General features: G+C 41.1%; 1 protein-coding gene across 7 annotated transcripts in view; it reads left to right on the top strand.

Annotated features, from left to right (window-relative positions):
• The first annotated feature begins 140 nt into the window (after nucleotides 1–140).
• ryr1b (ryanodine receptor 1b (skeletal)) overlaps nucleotides 141–22663 on the top strand; it is a 70049-nt gene continuing 47526 nt past the window's right edge. For all 7 annotated transcript variants that reach the window (XM_070828717.1, XM_070828715.1, XM_070828712.1 and 4 more), the window contains exons 1-16: nucleotides 141–297; nucleotides 13480–13599; nucleotides 13687–13788; nucleotides 17620–17694; nucleotides 17848–17926; nucleotides 18433–18545; nucleotides 18660–18759; nucleotides 19002–19098; nucleotides 19198–19272; nucleotides 19693–19849; nucleotides 19988–20152; nucleotides 20497–20618; nucleotides 20868–21054; nucleotides 21671–21806; nucleotides 21909–22004; nucleotides 22344–22462. In XM_070828717.1, the coding sequence (XP_070684818.1) occupies nucleotides 250–297; nucleotides 13480–13599; nucleotides 13687–13788; nucleotides 17620–17694; nucleotides 17848–17926; nucleotides 18433–18545; nucleotides 18660–18759; nucleotides 19002–19098; nucleotides 19198–19272; nucleotides 19693–19849; nucleotides 19988–20152; nucleotides 20497–20618; nucleotides 20868–21054; nucleotides 21671–21806; nucleotides 21909–22004; nucleotides 22344–22462 (1791 nt within the window). In that variant the 5' untranslated portion in view covers nucleotides 141–249. The remainder of the gene's footprint in view (nucleotides 298–13479; nucleotides 13600–13686; nucleotides 13789–17619; nucleotides 17695–17847; nucleotides 17927–18432; nucleotides 18546–18659; nucleotides 18760–19001; nucleotides 19099–19197; nucleotides 19273–19692; nucleotides 19850–19987; nucleotides 20153–20496; nucleotides 20619–20867; nucleotides 21055–21670; nucleotides 21807–21908; nucleotides 22005–22343; nucleotides 22463–22663) is intronic.

The following is a 22663-nucleotide window of genomic DNA, read 5'->3' as shown; positions in this document are numbered from 1 at the left end:
CCCACACACACTAGCACTGAGAGCGAGAGACACTGAGAGTGTGTGAGAGAGGGAGAGGGAGAGAGAGAGAGAGAGAGAGAGAGAGGGGGGGGTACAGCAACAAGAAAGGAAGGAAGAGAGGTGCAACGTGGGGGAGAGAGAGGGAGGGACGTAGCAAAGGAGATAAAAAAAAAATCCAAAACCTGAAGAGAGAAAACAGAAGGATTTTCTCTTTTCTCCCGAGGAGCTGCGAATAACCCTCGGCGAAGGATGGCAGAAGGGGGAGAGGGAGAGGAGGAGATTCAGTTCCTGCGAACGGTGAGTCCTGCTTACTTTCCTTTTCGGGAAGGCTAACCTGTTCTGGCTGCTGGAGAGGAGTTTGGGAGGTTTGGGGCTGGAGGAGGAGGAGGAGGAGGAGGAGGAGGAGAGAGAGACGAGGAGTTATGAGAGCAGTGATAAAGGAAATATAATTATTTTTGTTTCACTGAAGAGAATCAATTAGTTAATGCTTTATGTGATTCAACTCCTCACTTAAAAATGGACTCGTGGTCTTTCATCAACTTCATTGCTCCTTCAGTGTCCACTGATGTCACAGTTTCCTCACTTGTATGACATTTGCTTTTCTGGCACTGGATATTCTAGTCAAATCTATAGTTGCAGTTCTCAGAGCCAAGGCCCGCTTCTACATATAGTGGACTATTTTTGCGGTGCCCTGAATGTGCCATGACCCGCTTATTAGTTGCTCTCTTTAAACTTGGTAATTGATTTCTTTAATCTCTTGTGAGCGCAGAAATCTGGGGTTGCTAACCTACATTAGGTGGTCATATTTTGATCTTTTCAGAATGCACGGCTCATTGTGTCGCCTAATCTCTTTTATATTACCTCCAGAAGGTTCTGGGTTTAGGAATAAGTGTGTAACAGTGTATGCGTGCATATGTGTGTGTGTGTGTGTGAGCACGGATAGATAGACAGGGGCTGGTGCATCTGTTAGCATCGTTATCTATTTATATCTAAGGAAAGTAGAGCCTGTCAGTGTGGGGTGAGGAGGTAGAGCAACAAGCTACCCAGAGCCTGCAGGGGACAGCTGGCCAAAGGCTGCACGTCTTCTAACACTCAGTCACAGTATAACGAAACACACTTCACCGCCTCAAACTCTGTGGGGGATAACCCTGAGAATGACCTAAAGCAGCTGAGATGGTGCATTGGGTTTTAGAGTTTAAGAGAGAGAGAGAGAGATAAGCAGAGATGAATATGATGTTAAATTGGTCTGAATTTATTATTTTTCATTCATGCATCCAAAACCTGCCACTTTTTGGACCAAAAACGGTAATTAGATTGAAAAAATGTTGAAAAACTCACACAATTAAACACCTGTGAGATCGAAGGTTACTGCAAAAGTCAATGTTTCCATCTAGAGCTGGACAGTGTCAATATCAAAAGAGCAATGTTCAGATATCAATATGAAATCAATATTATCATCACATTGGTAGGATTTTTCTCCTGAATTGTGAATTGATGTTCAATGCATTGAACTGTGTCAGACAAAACTCTAAATAATAACTAATTCTGTTGGTTTTTAATGGAATCATCACTTTAATCAGAAAAATGTACACAGTTCTGATTAAAGTCAAATTATTATCAGGCTCTGTTTCCTTATATTAATTATATGTGAGATGCTGAAACACCCTCAGTCTCATTCGCACTTAGTTTGTCTTTGACAGGAGCATCAACAAAGTCTCCTCAGTGAAATGTGTTCCTGTTAAAAGTGGAGCTCTGCTGGCACAGATTTGAAATAATAGTTCAAAGACAAAGGAGCCCAGGCAGAGACACACACAGAAAAAGACCACGAGCAGATTATAATGATGGACATTCCTGTTAAACTTGTGGAGTCAGCTCACAAAATCCACAAGACGGCACAACAGAGCAACACAGCTGCTGCTTTTATTACAAAACTATAAACAGTCCCCCCCTCCCCTCTCCTCTGAAACTGACAAATGAATTGAGACGCAGAGGTTAAACACTTTGAATGCCTTCTGTGCGTTTGTCCTTTGGTTCAAGAGGCTCAGTGAGGATGAAACTATTAGACACCAACACTTCAAAAGGAAAAAACAATGCAGCTCTATGTGAATTATTAATGTCTTGTGTGCTTCAATGGGTTTATCTGTGACACCGACACTGTTGGGGTCAGGGGTTCACTCCTCCACCGGGGATGCAGGGCTAAAAATGCGCATGCTTGTGGAGCTGTGAGGATCTTTGGATTGAAGCATCCACCAAATGGTCTGTGTTATCAGTCTTTTAATTAGCAGGCAGTGATGGGAGGCATCATGTGAGTCAGCTGTTTCTCTCTGCTGGGTTTTTCCCTGGGTTATATTGGAGGTGGGAGGTGTGATGAAAGTGGGGTGGGAGCACAGAAGAGCTCTTGGCTCACCTGGACCAGCTGGGGCAGCACACTGACATCAGTTTTTTTTATAGTTACATAACCTGCCATCGATGTTCGCAGCCTGCGTGCCAAGCCTCACTTTTCAACAGGGTTTTTAACTCAGCCCTTCAAAAACTTTCCAGTAGAGGTCATTTAATTCTTTTACAACAATTTGTGAGCCTCTTAAGACAAGTATCATTTCATCACCCCATTGATGGATGACCATTACATGTTATTGAACATAATAGCTCTAAATTGACTCCATATGATGTCCAACATCCTGAGAAAATGTGTTTTGAATCCCACAAAGATAATTTATGTCAAAGCCTGAAATTGTGTTAGTTTTCTCAGAGTAGAGCCATTGTGAGCTCAAAGCTGGACACATTTTGGCACATTTTACTTAAATGCATTGATAACTTTGGCTAGTCTGTGGGTCTTTACTTGTAAAATCCCTTGGCAATGAGGAAGAATGACACTGAAGATGCTTTTACAACTCTACACTTGCTTGCATGTAGCGTAGAGCTGACTTTATCTGCTTTAGGTGCTTACTAAAGTGGCGCTTTGGGAAAACTGAGCTTTTGAAAACTGAACAATGGCCTTTATGTGATATAAGATGAGTGGAGCTTTGGCTCGTGAGTTGGAAACTGCAGACAAGATAAATCACCTTTACAGAAATGCACTAAGAACTAGAATAGCTCATCAGAAAAATGCAGTCTATAGTGTTTTTTAGGTTGTTTTAGACGAATAAAGACTTATATCACTGTTGGTTCTGTAGTAATGTAATTTAGTCTTTATTATGCGCTCTTTTGTATCATAATTGAAAAAGGTTTAACGTAAATTGAAGTTTCCCACAGTTTTAAAAGCATCACAAAAGTCAAACGTCCGTCATGAGGATCTGGATTGTAATGATGGAACAAACGCACAAACTCTACATTATGTTATTCAGGTGGCTGTTAAAGTACCTGAGCATGAGGTGTTCCTGCAGTTTAAAAGAACTGTTGTTGTCTATTTGAGGAAGGAGCTATAAACATGGAAGCAGCGTAATCCTGTCGGTCCCTTCATTTTGATCCTGTTCTCTGTTACTCTACTTGTTTTTTTTACCTTTTCTGGAATCCATCAAAGAAGAAGAAAAGCTGTGGGGGTGTGAGCTTGGGAGTAAAGTGATGCAGTGTTACTGTTTTTTTTTTTTCTTTTCTTTTTTTTGTCCTGTGGGGATTTACTTTAATAGTAAGACAAGAAAGGAAAAGGAGATTAGAGACTTTAAATGCTGCATCCTTCTCAGTGTGACAGATGGGGAACACAAGAGAATGTTATGCATTTTGGTCCTCTTCAACACATCTCTAGCGATCGTTTTCACATCACAAAAGGCCACACACAGATTACTCAGCAGTGCTGCTCCATTCTATTCTGGGTTTTATTGTGTTATTCTAATATGGCCCAGGCCTGTGACTCACTCAGTGCTGAGTGAGCGCACTGTGGCTCCAATAGTTGTGCAGTCTACACTCGCCGATGAGGCTTAGCCGTGCGACCTGCTGTGCAGTAGCAGGTTACTTAAATTCTCTCTCCACTCAAAGTGGATGCTGTCTGTTGAACTACAGGTATCTGGTATTCAACCTACAAAAAAACCCCTGCAAGCACTCCAGCTCCCACGTTTGCTGTCAAGAGATCGGCTTAGCTTGCAATAGCCAGCTGACGTTCCTTTTCTCTTCTGAAAAACAACAGCCGCAGACTCCTGAAACATCTAATTGCTCTACAAGAGTGCACATCACGTAACCAGGAGTCCATACAATGGTGCCGTTTCTCCGCCGGTGATGGTAAAAGCTGTGTCACTGTTTCACGATGCCACGACTGCGGTGTGAATCACACAGGCGAGTTAGTTTGAAGGGGCATTCAAGCCCCAGTCTGTAGCAGCAGTTTCTTTTTATAGTGTGCAACTATAAGTGCACACACTCTGAAGGGAGAAACCAGAGGAGTCAGTGTCCTACTTGCCAGCATCCTCTGGGAGCTCTCTGTGTGTGTGTGTGTGTGTGTGTGTGAGGCAGTCAATTGTGGCATTTGTGACAAATGCAGGCCTGCAGACGCCATAACAACGTTTGTCAGACCAGTTATGTTCACTGGAGACACTAATTTGGAGATTTGCAGGTTAAAAAGTGACCACGTAGAGACGACTTTCAATTTTTCAACAAAATGTTGCCCAGTTTTAAAGTAGATCTAGAAACACATGTACAAATGAATGAGGCGGCCTATGAAGGGTTTGAAGATTTTAGAGGTTTTACAGCCTGGTTCTGTTCCAGGTTTCTTCTCGTTAAAGGGCAGTTCTTCCTGCCACTGTTGCCTAATATGATATCTGATGATGCTCATGTGGGGATTCTTGAATCCTTCATTTTGAATTCCTGAATCGTTGGATCTCTCTCTTAATTAAGGAGGTTAGTCTTGACCTGCTCTTTATGGAAAGCGCCTTGAGATAATACTGTTAAGAATTGGTGCTCTATAAATAAAGATTGATTGATTGATTGATTATATCGTGCCTGTTTTTTTAATTTTTTTAGTTTAGTTACCATTTTACTTTTACTCGACAGACAGCAAATGCAGGGAGGAAGAGAGGGAGGTTGTGGTTGTATATTATTGTGTGATTTAGCCACTCGGCTATCGGATTCTCCACCATTGGTGTTTTAGGCAGATCTTTCTGGGGTCAGTTTTACCCTCAGCTCCAAGTTGGTACTGAAATCTTTATCTTGCATTCCTTGGTTTGATTAGTAAAGAGCAATGTGCAATATATGTTGCTGGTCATGTTTTAAATGAAAGCATGTGTCACCTATCTGTCGTCATTTCATTCCTTAAGGTTAAGTTAAACTTAAATAGATGTGATTGGGTGTATGAAGCAATTCTGATTCAATGAGCAAACTCAGCACTGGATTTGGATTTGATGAGACGCTAACCTTGACCCGCCTACATCAAGAGGCGACAAAATGAAAAACTGGGACAACATAATGCAGTTTGTACAGACGCTGTCCTCTCCATCACCGAGGGAAACGCAAGTCTGGAAAAACGTTTCCCCACTTTTCATCACTGTCTCTCTCTCTGCCTCCTTTTCTTTCTTCATTCTTTCACACGTCATTTCTGTAGATTGCTTCGGGATTGCTTCTTTTTTTCTGTGAGCTCAGGCGGGGACGCTGATTTCAATTTTCTGCAGTTGAGATGACACTCGCAGAGGAAACCCAAAACACTGATATATATTTTATTTGTTTGCCCTGCTGTTTATTTTTTACAGAGACACACTATCTCTCCCCATTTTTCATCTCCACTGTCTTTGTCCTCTCTCTCTCTTTGTTTCTCTATATTTTACACACTCACACACACAGTGTTACATCAGTGAGCTACAGTAGCAGCAGATTTTGGGACGGCGGCAGATGAGGGATGAGGAGGAGAGAGGCGGGGAGAGTGCGAGCAAAGCAGGGCTTTAAAAGTGCTGAGCCAAGGAGATGAACACGTCCACACCCAATCTCACACACACACACACGTATAGCACCACCTGTTAGTCTTCCTGCTTGGGTCACAGCAGTTTACACAATAAACAGGTGGTCTGGTCTCCGAGGCACGAGACAGAAACAGAGAGAGATTCTTTGATTCTGTAGGATCCATCACTAAGTGTTAACTGTTATGCAAACTGCTGTGTGTGTGTGTCGGTGTGTGCAGATGCTCAATGATTAGCCATTAAAAATAATTCAGTCAAACTCACATTGAAGTTGCCAAACGCATTCCAGCCTCAGCCCAAACTACCAGGTCCTGTTTTAATGTCATGTATACACATTTTTGCTACAGATTTTTGAATAGGAATCGGTGGAACAGGTTTCTATTCACTGGCAGTGATGTAATGTGATTTCTAGAAACATGCTACTACAGTGTGCCAGATGCCCAATGTTTACTGCATCGTTTCTCACTGACAATGCTTCGCTCCAAGTTGCCAAAACAAGTCCATATTGCGTGTGCAGCCCGAGTTTTGTCAGAGAGGAAAATGTTGGAGACGATGAGGTAAATATTAGACTATTTTGGATCCACCGTGCCGTCACGCCAAGGCACAGATGAAACTACGAAGACTAACTTTGTGTGTTTTGTGAACTTCAAGGCAGGCTGTATTTTCATTTAACCTATGGGATGTTGCTTGTCTTGCACAATAAATTTCTCTCTGCACCTTAAATCTCTCCCGTACTCAATTTTTGAATTATGCATCTATTTTAACCAGGCTGAAAAGGAAAGCACTTTGCTCACTCTTGAGGCAAATAGACTTTTTTTTTTTTTTTAGAAGAATGGATTTTGGATTCAGGCCAGCTAAAATAATTTATTTATAACAGTGTTTTCATTGGAATTGCTGCTGTCTGCCAGACTTATCATCTTTCAAAGGGCACAGGCTGTTTATGGTTCGATGTCTGGTAGTTTGTAGCAGTTTAACTGAGCCAAAGGAGAGTCACCCCAGTGTGTGTTGGCCACCAAAACACTGTACGTCAATGAAATCTTAGAATCTGATATGAGAATTATCAATGTTGAAGGACTCATTAGCTTAGTTGTGAGTGATAAAATATGGAAATGCATTCATGCTATTTAGTAAATATTTTCTCATCAACCCACATTTTCTCAACAATCTTAACAACTTTATCAAAAGTGTTTATGCATAACCCAGCAGCCTTTAATTAGTCCCTTAATTTTCCTGCTTTAGAAACTCAAATGTAATCTGCTTTTTTTTTTATTCTACTTTTTGCTCATCAGAAGAAGATGTTATCAGCTAGTTTTCCTGTGCCTTAATGCCCTCCCTGTGAGCAAGAGAGTCTTTAAGACTTTTAAGTATCTCCAAGTGAGACCTCTAAGTATCTGCTGGTCAGCAGAAGGAGGGAATGTGATAGTGACAGGTGCAGCCATCTAAAATAGGAGAGGAGTGGAGGGGGAAGGCCCAGAGCAGAGTGGTAGAGGTAATGGAACAGGGGAAAGAAAAGAGGACTGCAATGAAATAATAAGAACACAGAGAGAAAATATGGGCGAGGAAGGTGCATCGCAAGGAATAGTGTGGAGCGAGAGCGAGCATGATAGAGATAGAGAGAGAGAGAGAGAGCAGAATGTGAAACGGCAAAGCTCTAATGATTCGCGACACTTCTGCATGCAGCTGAAGGATTTATTAGTATTAGTATTATTAGGATTTATAAGTCAACGCAGCAAAATACGTTTTCTGTCAAGACCCAGCTATAAGATTTGTGCTTCAGGACTTATAAGATCTAACTTAGTCATTCGTGCCACAGCGGACGTATAACTCAGAGCAGAGACACACATGTACAGATGTACTCATACACAAGCATGTATGTTGTTTATTTTGTTTTTAATTAAAGGTGAAATATTTGTTGTTTGGTGTCTCTATCAGCCAGTTTACAGGGACTTTTCCTCAAATGTTGCAGCTACAAAATCAGCAGTCTGAAGCTGAGAGCAGAATAAATTCTATAGACACTTTTAGTAACATGGAAACTTAACATTAACACAGTAAACACAGTAAATTCCTGTGAAGGAATCAGCAAAGTCTTTTGTATTGTGCCAAAGCAGAGGAAAAAGAAGCTTCCAAGCCAGAGTGCTTGTTTAAACTGAAGATGTTACCCATGTTAGTGTAAAAGTGTTTGTCAGTGTCTGTGATAGTTGTCAACTTCAAAATAAAGCTTACAAATATTGATATGGTTGATATGGTTACCACTGTAATGTTCTAATAGAATTTGTTGTTACAGAGAAGGAGCAGGAGAAAACTGTCTTCTTAGTCTCCTGGATTGGCTGCAGTAGTTACCTGCATGTGAAAGTGCTGCTAAATCTGTATCTGTTGACGCTGTGGTGAGTTAGGGAGATGGTTTGGCTATTTTAGAGGTGATATGTATGAGATGGTGTGTAGACATGGCTTGTACTGTATGTAACCTAAACTCTACTGGACCTTTATATTGACACATTTTTCTTTCATAGCCTAAGGCAGCACCGAGCCGTAGCTCTGGATCTGCAGTGTCAGGTGATGGGCTAGTTTAATCAGGACAATGAAAATGATCTTAAAACACTTTAAAGGCACTGATTAAAAATAAATAAATAAATAAAACAGCTTCATAAAACTTTACAATCTTGAAGAGAATATATGAGACACTGTGTTTGGAAGAAAGATGCAGATTTTAGGGAAGGCTGTTTGGGAGATGTTATTCTTGGAAATATTTTAGCAAGTAGAGGAGAAAACATGAGTAAGAGTGCATTATTTAGGAGAGTGGGGGTGCCACAGGGCCCTTCAGATTGCCTGTGATGGAGAATCCTGATAGTGCACCTGTGTGGTCTCCTCTTGTTTTCAAAGGGAAACCCCATAACCTCTCTCTCCCCTGTGCCTTATTGAACTGTTTCTGTCCTCCGCCCACACACTGTGTAATGTGCTGTCACTCTTTTTATGTCTGCTGAAATGTAATCAATGTCCTGAGGTGGCCTGCGTCAGCTCACTTTGATCAGATCTGAGATCAGCCCCGTAAAGAAAGAATGGATGTGTTTTTCATTTGATAAGAGCGATTTGATTACTGGGCAGGAATTCACAATTAGAGAGAATGGAGTGAAGGAATGAAAAAGTAAAACAATATTGTGCTGAAAATATTAAAAAACTGGTCATGATCTAAAATAGATATTATTAGGCAATTTGCATTTTATGCTTTTGTCACTTATTTGTTAGTAGAGGAGAGACTGAGGGGATGACACGCAGCAAAGGGCTGGGTTCTGATTCAGACCAGTAACACCCTCCTGAAATAAAGACTTAGCTACCCTGTTAACTTGCTAACAAAGTTCACCATGCTATTTATCTGTTGTCCATATGTACAAGCATGCATTTAAGATAAGATGTACAAATAAATATATGAATATATACAAAATAATGCAAAAAACTACCCAAGCCAAATGATTCTAAATAGTTTTATGTTTGTGTCTACTGGTCACGGTTCTCTTTTGTCTGTGTTACCTTATGGTGATGACGAGAAAGGCTTGACACTGTTGATACTGTCTAAAAATTTTGTTTATAGTACCAACATGTAGTTGAAAGTCAAGCCAGGAAATGAGCTATTTGGACACTGCCACAGTAGCTCATGCATTATAAAACCAGCAGCCCTAGTTTCACAGTTTTGCGTGTCGTATTTGATTTTTTTGGTAGGTCAGTGTGTCCTGATTCAGATGGTTGGAGAAGTCAGACCTCCCAACTACATTTCTAAATGTGCCAGCACATAGTTTGATGCTTGTTTTCATTTCCCATCATAGCATCAGTTAAGACTGATCCCAAACTGTCCCACTCAATAGGTTACTCTGTCACTTGGAGACCACGGATAAGTTCAAGGCCCAGCTGTCTCTCTGAATAGGAGAGGATATCTTCCACAAACGGAAATGTCACTGCATGCACAGCAAACCAAACAATCCACCACACTATTTGCCCTCAGGAACTACTGCATCAGCTATGTTCACAGTTGTAGAATTACATCCTCTCCTTTTCTTTATTTTAGCAGAGCATGAGAAGATCCGAGGGAGTGACTGCCTCTCACTGTTTTGCATGTGTTTGCTTGTTTGCTTCCTGTGCGGGGCGGGCAGCGTGCCTGCTTGTCTGGGGATCCCTGGCTACCCTCTGTCTGCATGTGCACCATCAGTTTACTCTAGAGAATATACAAAGGTGTCTGCTTTCAGGCGCTATCTGTGCCTCTGGCTGTAAATCTCTGTTGCATTACACACCTCTATTTGCAGACAGTAGTGTGTTTGTTTGTGTAGCTGTCTGTCAGTTTACATCCAATTGTCTCTACCTCTCCCTCTGACCCCGAACATCCACATAGCCCACATGCTTCAGCCGCCAAGTCCAAACATGGTTTGCATGTAACCCTACACCCGACATGGTGATGGTGCATCAAGTGCATTTCATGTGCACGTCTTCGCACACTTCCGAAGTATTAGCGGGTCACGTTGGTGAGAACCAGCACACCTGGGCTCTCACTCAGCCCTGCCTACCTGTCTTCTCTGCATGTGAGATTAACAAATAATCAGGAGTTGAGGTTGGCTTACAATAAAGCATCATGTGCACTTCCTTCAAATCCTGAAAGCTGCGTCTATTAATATAAAGGTGAGCTAAACCCAAGGGTTTGTGTGGTCTCTAAGTCAGCTTTTCACGTGGTCAAATTGGAAGTGATTCACACAGTGTGACTCTTGGAAGGACACAGCTCTGTAGTTGCTGATGCACTTGACAGAGTGCTATTATAGGTCTGAGCGTCCTAACGTTCAGGGTGGAATAACAGGTCCAGCCATGTATCAGTGAAGTGCTGCCAAATGCTGGCTGAGGTTCATGTGTTTGTCTGATGAACCAGCCACTTTGGCAACTATTTTCTCAAGGTTCTGTCTTGTGCAAAATATCATACTTGAGGATGAATTCTGTGGATTTGAAGAATAAAAGGCTGGTTCCTTATCCTTCTTACTTTGTCTTGTAATGTCTTGTATGATACCCACAGAGCTATTAATTACCCTACTTTGTTGTATTTATGGCCCTCCACAAAGGTTCCCATGGTCACTTACCATGAGGATTTGCGAGCTGTTCTGCAGATCTATCTTATATATTTCTATAAGTATATATCTTCTGTAGTTATTATGATAAAAGCCCTTATTTTTATAGTAGTTTCAAACATTTTTTACAAACTGATGCACATGCATGAAAAATATTCTCTGCAACTTTAAGGCCAAGGCCTTGTGCCTGTCTAATGCCTGAACCTGAACCTTTGAGCTCTCACAGTCCTCCTTTGGGTGGTCTGCCTTTCTGATCCTTCCTGCAGCGGTGGAGTGATTGAAGCAGACTAAATCTGCCATGTGAGACTGTGCCTGTAGAAATGAATGGAAGCCGCTGGGTAGGACCGCTGTATAACGTTGGGGCATATATCGCCTACAGTTGTCATCCGATCGCACATCTTGTCTCGGAGCAATGAGTCACTCGGTTACTTCTGTCTGCTTTTAGACACCCACGAGCTCAGCCCTATCTCCTAAATGGGGACTGCGGTCTGAGTCTGTATGCACTGTCCTCAAAACATGGCCACTTTAGCCAGGTTAAGCATTCTCACTAAGCCCAGTTGAGCTGAGATTTTTTTGGAGACTTTTACAACTTCTCATAGTTGTAATTTATATTCAGTCCTGAACAAATATCCATGTCATTGTATGTATGTATATAGCTACTGGTCTTAAACTCAGCAGAGTGGTAGGTATAACATAATTGAGAAGCTGATCTCTCTTTTTCAGTACCTTTTTTGCTCATGTTTATATGGTCCATGCACATTTGGAGTAACACTTGAGTTCCATAAACTCAAGTGGTGCATGTCTGCAGTGAAAGAGAGAGGGCACACTGCTCCACTTTCCAGAGTGCAGAGCAGGGAACGCGAGGACAGGACAGAGGAGACATTTCAAGGCTGAGGAGAGATAGATGATAGCCCAGCCAAAGGAAGAGGGGACACACTTCAGCCAAAGAAACACTAGAGGCCTCTGGGTATAAGAAGAGTAGATGTTATGAGGTCACTGATCTGCATCACTTTCCATTTTCCAGTTGCGTGTCGTACACATAGACATGCAAACTCCTGTGCTGCCCTCGGCCTTTTAAACACCTGCCTGTACTCCTAAACATTAATTCACGAAGCATCGGTGGTGCTGAATCACGAGGGCAGGACAGCGAGTAGGTCAACAACAAGAAGAAGACAGAATGCTTAATTAGCTGTCAGGCAGAGAGGGGTGAAAAGTCATGAATCTGTTCAGAACTGTGGAGAGGAATATTATTCAGGTTAAGTGATGGGCCCACTTGCATAATGACAGAGTAGAAGGAACAGCTGAGAATGTTGAGTGTCAGGTGTGGGTTTCACAGGGGAGGGGGTGTTTATCGCTGTATTTGCACCAGTCTCTGGAGGGTCCAGGCATTGACGAGGAGCAACAAATTACTGTCTGTTAGCATTCTGCTTGAGAATTTGAGTTGTGTGCAGTCGTTCTATTGAGCCATACCGATATATCCCTGCTGACCTTTTTTGCATAGCTTCAAATTTCAGATTTTTAACTGCATTCCTTGTACTTTGCAGGCAGCCATGGGTTTTTATTGTTCGTATGATATGAGCATCAATTAGCAGACTCTTGAAACTTAATTTATTTGTGTAATCCATCGCAGAAAGTATCATATCTGTGTCATTTTTCAAATTTCTATTATTGTTGTATGGCAAATAAAGTGAGCTGACAATAACTTGACTTTGACAGAAAACAATGTAAACTTAATGTTCACTGTGATGGACTGTGGTAAGTAAAGTGAGTTTCAAGAGTTTGCTAATTGATGTTTGTCAAATGTGGAAATAAAATGCATCTGAGTGAGAAACAAGTATCCAATCTAGAGGATCTGATGATGTTTTAGTAACTCTGGTAGGTTCAGTAAAGACTTTAGACTTTAGACTTTAGACTTTTCTTTATTTGATCCCCCATAGGGGGAAATTCTCATGTTACAGCAGCAACAATAGAACAGGAAGAGTGAAAAGAAGCAAATAGTAAAAGAAAAAATAGCAATAGCAAAATAAATATAAATATAAATATATGGCTGTGATGAAATAAATATTTACACTATGGGATATTTACACTTTGGTTCAGAAACACTATAATAAGTTGAGATTGTGCCATCAAATATGTTTTTATCATTTATAGCAAGTACATGTAACATATAACATACAAATACAAGTCTCCTGGTTGCACATAACATAAGACAATACATAACACAACTGAGTGCCGTACAGCATGTTCCTATTTTCATTTGATTCTATTTTCCTATTACGTGCTGTAGCTTTCCTCTTCAGCACTCCTTCAGTAAAGTACACAACAATACCTGCACCAAATGTTAAGTCAAGGCAGTTTTATTCAAGAACTGCTACGAAAACACAGAACAGTCTGTTCTAAAATATGGAAAAGCAGGTGTAGCAGCAACAACCAGCAGTAATAAAATGACCTAAAATGAGAGAGAAGTGAAGAAATGTGTCCCTAAGTGCCTGTTTATGTTTTGGATGCAGGATGACCAGGTCGTTCTGCAGTGCACTGCCACCGTCCTGAAGGAGCAGATTAAGCTATGTCTGTCCTGCGAGGGTTTTGGGAACCGTCTCTGCTTCCTGGAAACCACCTCCAATGCTCAGGTTAGATGCTCGGCGCCCTTCCTTGCCAGTTTGTCATGCAATGTATTTTGTATATTTTCATCAGCCGTGTCTTACCTCTGTGTGCAGAATGTGCCCCCGGACTTGGCCATATGTACTTTCATCCTGGAGCAGTCCCTGTCGGTCCGAGCTCTGCAGGAGATGTTGGCCAACACGGTGGAGATGACCGAGGTAGGACCCCAAAACAGAAATAAAAGAATGAGTAAGAAACAGAAGACTTACCCCGTCTTCTGTGAAGAAAGTGTATGCTCTTTTTAAAATGTACTGCTCCCGTCTTCTCTGTCGCTTTCACTGTCACAGGATGTGTATTTGAATTAAACTGAGAAGGTGTTTATCTTAATTTAACATAAAATCTGGAAGATGAACAACCGAAAATGTAAAAACTGTCCGTGTCTCGTGTAGTTAAATCATGTTGAAATACCATTTAACAAATCTAGTTTACACTTTGGATCTATTTCCTGACAACAACAGCTGCATCTCAGAAGTCCTGTCCTCACTGTGAAGTTGGCAGCTTTATACCGTTAATAGGTTGTTGCCTAACAAGATGTAACGAGGAAATACGAATGTTCTGGAGACTTTAAAGACGTATTGTTTTAAAGGCTGTTTTCCACTGTACTTGTCTAGGCCAAAAAGTTATCTGTTTAAGACCCATACATACATACATTAGCTGTCTGTCTCCTCATGTGACTGTGGGTAAGAAGGCACCCACAGATTCAAACCCATAACTCATATTCGCATCTAATTGTTATCATTATTTTGAGCTAAACATATAAAAGACTTCTGTGATTGCAGGGGATTTAAGCATAGATGCAATAACTCCTGTTTGGCTTTGAAGTTCATCATAACGCATACTGTGCGTCATGGTCCTTCAGTCTATATGAGCCATAGATGATTTATTCTTTAATTATGCTTTTATTTTATTTTAATTTTTTATCTATCTGACACCCCCTCCCCTGCCCTTCTTGCTCTCTGCCAAGCAGGCAGTCGATTTGGACAAATGGGTATGTCTGTTAACACGTCTTGTTTCCTGTAACGTGTGTCCCAACCGACCTGGCAACTGTCCTCGTTCCTGTTCTGTTGCCCGCTGGATGTCCTATTGAATAAAACAGTGCTGTATCATTCACATGTCCTAATTCATATCTGGAGAAGAAGGTTACACCTGACATTAAGTTTTTAGCTACAGTAACTGATGGGGTCCAAGTCCTTTGTCTTTGGATTAATGATTTATTTGGAGCTGCTTTTTATTCACTAAAAACTGCATAGTTACTGGTAACATTTTAAAATTTTAAGTTTTGATTAATTTGACTTTACATCTGAGGTTTAAAAGCTAGTGCCAAGGCTATAGTGGACAGTGCTTATGCATTTTTCTGATAAATACACCTCTGTATGTTCCAACTAAACTATCTACCTTCCAATTGTAAACAGATCTAGCAAGGTGTCACAATGCATCATTCATTTTCATTTCATGCAGAAATATCACCAGCACATTTTTCCTTGTGCCCTTGTCATAGATATTATCTTACTTTGCTTGATGTCGTTCCTTTTTTGTCAGCACATTGTTCTTTGTTAGTCTTTGATGACGTCTGTTCCCCTTTTTGCACAGTTTTCATACTGCTGCAAAAACTGACTGTATTTAGACAAGCCTCATCTAACTTGGCTCATTTTATTTAAGACATAGAAGTTTAATACTGGTAGAACTTTGCTGTTGGGTGGTGTATGTTTTTTCCCTCTGGATGATTAGCCAAACATGGGTCATATCACATCATTCTGATATATTTGCAGCCACCTAGCAATCTAGGTTTTGATGTAAGTCCCTCTGAACCAACAAGCAAGCTTTTGTAGGCTCAAATATAAAGAAATCCATCAATGTTTTTATCAATTTACCAACTTACAGCACCCTCAACCAACCATAGATTAAATGCGTTTTTTTATTGTAACTCATATTTTACATATATATTTATCCTCTGGGATCGTCAACAGGCACTCTAAGATATATTGGAAATCACAGAAGCAAATCAAGGGAAAGAGGGAAGCACAAATGTATAGTATTTAATATCACATATTGATGAAATAGGATGATTAATCTTCAGATCGCGATGGCACTGTTAGGTGATCAGCGCCTGCAAACCTAAGACGTAGACAGCTGAAGTCTCGACCCATGTTTAAAATAACTTTATTTCCAGTTTCACAAGCTTTCAGTTCTAATTTATTTTCTTTAATCACTTGAAACGATTGTTTTACACTCAAAATATAAGCATCTTGTTAAAACCAAGATGAAATAACAAATATTTCAACATGCAACTACAGCTTCCATTAATCTTACTCATGAATATGCTATCAAAACGTCAGCTAGCTCGCACAATAGAAAACACCATATTTCAACTTTTGTAAAAGGCGAATTAAAGAAGCCTTGTCTGGCTGAGGCCAATGGAGCTTAAGGTAGCTTGAAGATGGTCCGTCTGTTTGCATCATTATATTTGTTGCGTTATTGTGGCTGGTTTGGGCAGCTCCTGGCCTCACTGCAGTTGGATGAGCCAGGCCTTTCTAGTGGTGGAGCATGAGGATGAGAATAGCATGGCATGCAGCCCAGTGGTGGGTCCCACCTACCTCTGTCAGGGGTTGATTGAGAAAACCGAACACCCCCAGAGCTCTAGAGAGGCATATCTCCCTCGTCACACACACACACTTCACTGTGTATAGCTGTGGGAACCCTTATTGGCATCATGTATTCCCTTGCCTCTGACCCGAACCTTAACCATTACAATGAAATGCGTAAACCCAACCCTTACCATAAACTTAATTCTAACCTTAACCTGAAAACCAGGTCTTAACCTCCTTTATGAAGCAGTGAGCAGTGAGCTGAAATGTCCTCATAATGCAGAAATGTCCTCACAAAGATAGCAATGCAAGCATACACCCACACACACTTGGGAAATCACACACCACCACCACCTGTCCTGACCAAGCCTAGTGCTAATGCAGACCAGGGCTTCTGGTAGAGTGCTACCACTTGACATACCTGCCCCTGACTCATCCCAGTGGATTACTGGTGCTTAACTCTACAAAAAGGCTTAGCGTTATCGTCCTGTCAGCTGGACTAAATGGTTGTTTTGGATAATCTATCTATAACTGTTGCAGTAATTGTGTTTTCTTGTTGCATCCATGCTGGATGTTGAGAAAAGGTAGGATGAATTAATGTTATGTTTGTCTTTGTGTGAGATTATGATCTGTGGGGACTAGATTCAGTTTTTAGTTTTTAGTTTGTCAAACTTCGTCAGTCACATCATTGTGATGCCTTCTCTGACAATTAGGATTTATGATTTAAAGCATCGTGTCATTCCGGTTTCAGCAATATCCCAACACTGTTGTTGTTGATGTGGTTCTTGTTGTTATTGTCTTATTTGTATAAAAATGGACCCCAAGATGTTCTGTACAGTATTTGTATGAGGAAAAAGTTGTTGTCTAATGTTGTTGAGCTGTTATTAATCTTTTTTTTTCCACAAATGACTCACTAAAGTATTTTTCAGGGATGTTTTTTTTTTCCGTATGCACACAATTACAAACTTTCCACACATGCTCAACTTGTAAATTACCAACACTGTTTACTTTCACTTAGCCTGTCCATTTCTTATCTGTCCCATTCTAATGTTTCCTGTATTCCCATCTCTGAAATAAAACAAGACTAGTTAAGTTTTGTTGTTTTCCAAAGGATACCTGAAGGGAATAGTCAGATGCTTTTTATTTCAGTGATATTAACATAAAACAATGTCGAATTCAACATCCAGTTTTTCCATACAACATGGGATTATTAAATATAGCCTGAACAAACAAAAAAGTGTTGATTATGATGTCTTGTGATCCAGTCATTTACAGTTATTGACTCCTCTGACCTCATGATCTTGTCCTTGCTTTCCTCCTTGTCTGATCAAAGTATATTTGAAGTGTATTGTCCATTCTGTCAGGTTGGTCTGTTAAATATTTCTCCATCTTCTTCCCCTTCAGTCATCCCAAGGTGGGGGTCATCGTACTTTACTGTACGGTCATGCCATCCTTCTGCGACACTACCACTCAGGCATGGTAAGACTGCATCCAAAGTGAGAAAAGAATAAACTAATATAAAAAGGGATGATTTAACTCCTGTAATTCATCACATTTACTGCACTGTAGCCAAACCTTTATCTGTTTTCGGCAAACTTGTGCTCATGTCCTGAATAAGAACTTTCTCCCCAGTACTTGAGCTGTTTGACAACATCTCGGTCACTCACGGACAAGCTGGCCTTTGACGTGGGCTTACAAGAAGACTCCACCGGTAAAACCAAACTTGGAAATACCTTTTTCAAGATACAACAGAATGCCTCAAAGCCTGCATTTCACAGATTACATGAACTCATTATCCTCTAGCAGTAATGTTAAATAGTTTTTCTGAGTCTAATAGGGTTTTTGAATTTTGCTGAGTTGGCCTTTTTGCACTGTTGACATAAATGGAGTCAGCAGTGCATATCTTCTTATTGCAGTGCATTTTGGCACTTTGTAGTTTGATAATGATTACTTATTTTGTAAGTGAGCAGGCACTGTTTTTTTTTTTTTGTTTAAAACAAAATATTTTAGTTGTAAGTGTTCATCTCAGAATCAGAATCAGAATCAGAATTATTATCATACAGCAACGCACAATGAGATTTCGTCTGACCTCTCCTATATAACATACCAACAAGACATAAATAGAAATATAAGAATATAAAAATAAGAAAAGTAAAAGTATAAAAGTATTTATGTCCTCCATGAGGACATTTAAAAAGATTGTTCTTCTTGTTGCAGGTGAGGCATGTTGGTGGACCATTCATCCAGCCTCTAAGCAAAGGTCAGAAGGTGAGAAGGTCAGGGTGGGTGACGACCTCATCCTTGTCAGTGTGTCTTCTGAGAGATACTTGGTAAGACGCTTCCTGCTCCATCTACCTGGCTGTTACACATTGGAAGAGCTTAGACATGTATATGATGTGCTAAATTCTGTCTTTTTCCCTCCTCTCCCTGTCCTCTGTCTTCAGCACCTGTCCTACGCCAGTGGAGATCTGATGGTGGACGCCTCCTTCATGCAGACTCTGTGGAACATGAACCCAATTAGTTCAGGATGTGAACTAGCTGAGGGTAAAAACCTCCTTTATGCATTTTGCTCGACAGCCACCAGTGCTGTGCAGCTCTGGATGACATCTACATATTTTATAGTTGTATTATAATATCAACTGTGTGCATGGAGAAAAATGGGGGGAATTACATTTGGTGCTATCAGAGATCATGTAGTGCAACATAACATATACTGTACACAAGGATTTGTACATACACAACTACACAATATGCACACTTATTGTGATGCTTTCTCCTCCTCTCAGGGTTTCTGACAGGAGGTCATGTTCTCAGACTGTTCCACGGCCACATGGACGAGTGTCTGGCCATTGCAACACCAGAGGAAGGGGAGGAAAAGCGCAGGTGAGAGGAAGAGGAAGCAGAGCGAGTCTGAGCAGCAAAATATCGCTTTAGTCTGATCCCATTATGACCCTCTGTGTCTCTGCCCCAACTGTGCTACAGGATGGCTCACTATGAGGGCGGTGCTGTGTGCAGTCAGGCTCGATCGCTGTGGAGGTTGGAGCCTCTCAGAATCAGGTGATTGTCCCCCCTGATGTAATAATTAGGAGAATTTGTGCATTCATGCATAAGCATTGTTGTTATTGTTGTTTTAGCATTCGTTGTGCCTTTATTTAGTTGGCAGGTAAAAATAGAACATTTGTGGGGAAATAAACAAGAAGGTGACACAACTGTAATCACACTGATTACATTGATGTTATGGTTACATTCAAACCTCTATGTGACAAAGACACCCCACTGGTGTTATTTTTGAGTCATAAATATCTTTTTGTCCTTGTTTGTGTGTTAGCAAAGTGTGTGTTTTGTTATCTGATAACACACCTTCTAAAAACTAGTAAAAGTTGTTCGACAACAAACTCCAGCTAATGAGAATTATGATATAGTAGTCATTAAAATACTGTTTTGGCTTTTTATTAATATGTTGGTTTCCTGCTGCAGCTGGAGCGGTAGCCACATGAAGTGGGGGCAGTCTTTCCGTATTCGCCACATCACCACGGGCCGGTACCTGTGTCTGGATGAGGAGAAAGGTCTGTTGGTGGTCGACCCAGAGAGGGCCAACACCAAACTATCTGCTTTCTGCTTCCGTATTTCAAAGGTCAGAATGAACATTTCCAGTTTTTCTAGACTCTTGCCTTCAGTTTTGGTCCATCTGTTATTTTGCTATGATTCCTTCTCTCATCACCTCTGTGTTATTTTCTTTCACCCCTTCTTTCCTCCTGGTTCCTCTGAGCAGGAGAAGGTGGATGTGGCTCAGAAGCGGGATGTTGAAGGGATGGGCATTCCAGAGATAAAGTATGGAGAGTCCATGTGCTTCGTCCAGCATGTGTCTACAGGGCTGTGGCTCACTTATGCCGCCTTGGATGCCAAAGCTGCTCGTTTGGGAATGATGAAGAGAAAGGTTAGGATCTCCTCTGCGGATCAAAAACTGCCTTTTATATAGCAGTTAAGATGAGTTAGTGTGGATTATGTGCACAACAGCATTGCAAAGGTCACGTCACACTGACTCCTATTCAAATTATTAATCGTGCAACATTAAAAATACATTTAAAATGTTGCTACTAATTCTACCATATCATATCTCTCAAATATATGAGATATGGTAGGGGTTCTTAAACCTTGTTTTCCCAGTATTTTAAAGACAGGCAGTACCTTGTGTGGGTGGTACTTTACCCAGACCTCGTAGGAGAAGGACAGAGAGAAATGGGAGATATCATCTGTAAAATTTGTTGTCTCTGTTTCCAGGTCATTCTGCACCAAGAGGGTCATATGGATGATGCTCTAACTGTGTCCCGCTCCCAGACTGAAGAGTCTCAGGCTGCTCGAATGATTTTCAGCACTGTGGGCCTCTTCAGGCAGTTCATCAAGTAAGTACAGTATGTTCAGAACATTTTTAATTGTGGGGGGGGGTGAGTACAAAATGTCTTGATTTCAAGCTTATAACAGTTCTACTGTTATGAGCCAGACTTTACCTGAAGTCTTCAATATGCCCTCATGTATTTATAGCTCTTACAGCACTGTAATGTGACCATATTTTGATGTGAATCATGCAAACTAAAAAGAAGGATGAAAAATGTTTGGTCTTTCACTTGCTCCATTTGCTCGTGTTCTTGCAGGGGTCTGGACTCTCTGAGTGGGAAGAACAAGTCACCAGTGGCTGTGTCCCTTCCTCTGGAGGGGGTCATCCTCTCTCTTCAGGATCTCATCTTCTACTTTCGTCCTCCCGAGGAGGAGCTGGAGCACGAGGAGAAGCAGACCAAACTTCGCTCCCTCCGCAACCGGCAGAACCTCTTCCAAGAGGAGGTAATCTGCATGCTGCCTGCACAGCCTCAGACTTTCCATATCTGCTGATTTTCACTTTGTTCTTATTACTGAAATAAATTTGCTACAAACAGGGGAACTTGCACTTTCGACACCATTTATGTCCTCATCCTTCTTAATGTGTTTCTTTTTTTTTTTTACTAAAACATCACACACATACAAAACATACACTCCAACTTGTTGCTATCACTTGTGGGGACATTGTGCTAACTTATTACCTGCCATAACCTCCACCGCAGGTACCCAAACTCACATACCTAAAGCCATCCCTCACCCAAACCTTAACATGCAGCTTTAACCCAATCCCAAGTCAAATCCTTAAAAGTGTGAAACATTTTCTTCCCTTCTTATAACCAGAGATGAGGAAAGTGCAGATAAGTGCTTGTTTCAGAAGGATTATTTTATGTGAACATAAACACACACACACATCTTATTAGTACATTTGTGTGTACCCTAAAGGACTCTTTTTACCTTAACCTGAAACTAGAAGAAACATGCGTCGCTCTAAATTTGATTCTATCCTCAACAACTAAATCCACCATGAATAAAACCATACACATAAAAACCATAATAACGATGGTTGCATTACATTTCTTAGGGAATGATCACCATCGTGCTGGAGTGCATCGACCGCCTGAACGTGTACAACACTGCTGCCCACTTCTCTGAATTTGCCGGAGAGGAAGCTGCAGAGTCCTGGAAGGAGATTGTCAATCTCCTTTATGAGCTGCTGGGTAGAATATCACTATAAACTCTGAATTCACATAGTACAAATTAAATGCTATCTGTACTGACTAACGCAACATTATTTCACTCCCTGTGTCTCCACTGAACAGCCTCTCTGATCAGGGGGAACCGCTCCAATTGTGCGTTGTTCTGTGACAACTTGGACTGGCTGGTCAGCAAGCTGGATCGTCTGGAGGCTTCTTCAGGTATCAGCTGTGTCTCACTTATTCACTGATACATCCAACAAATTAGAGTTGACCCTTAGAATTGACTGACTGCTTTTAAGGCTTGGCTGGACCTACGACAGCCAAGACGCAGCTTAAACCTTTCAACTGGAGTGAGCTTATGAGATCACCAGGCGCAAATCTCTGTGTCACTTAGTTACTAGACTTGATTTGTGTCGGAGCTTGTGTGAGCTTGTTGCACTTTCATAGGAAATATTTGATGTGGTTATTCTTATTAATGATATATATTCATTTACCAGCAGTATGTGCACAGTAATTCCTCTAAAAAAATACTAATAATTTGCCATATTGCTCATTTAGGTATTCTTGAGGTGCTGTACTGTGTGCTGATTGAAAGCCCCGAGGTTCTGAACATCATCCAGGAGAACCACATCAAATCCATCATCTCTCTCCTGGACAAGCATGGAAGGAACCACAAGGTTTGTCTTTTTTCCTGGTGGGAATGTAACTTTAGCCGGCAGCAAATGAATTTGCTCCAGCTGGCAGGGTTGCCTTCTTCACCAGACACTCTTGCAGGTGGTGATTTGGCATGTATAGCACCCTGAAATACTCATGACTCACTCAACACTTCTTGGTTTTTGTAATTCCATGAACAATTGTAGCCAGTGGATGAAAGTGTA

This window comes from Pempheris klunzingeri, chromosome 4, assembly GCF_042242105.1.
Source record: "Pempheris klunzingeri isolate RE-2024b chromosome 4, fPemKlu1.hap1, whole genome shotgun sequence".
NCBI classification, from domain to species: Eukaryota; Metazoa; Chordata; class Actinopteri; order Acropomatiformes; family Pempheridae; genus Pempheris; species Pempheris klunzingeri.
Note: the sequence above shows the minus strand (reverse complement) of the source record. Positions and strands in the feature narration are given on the sequence as shown.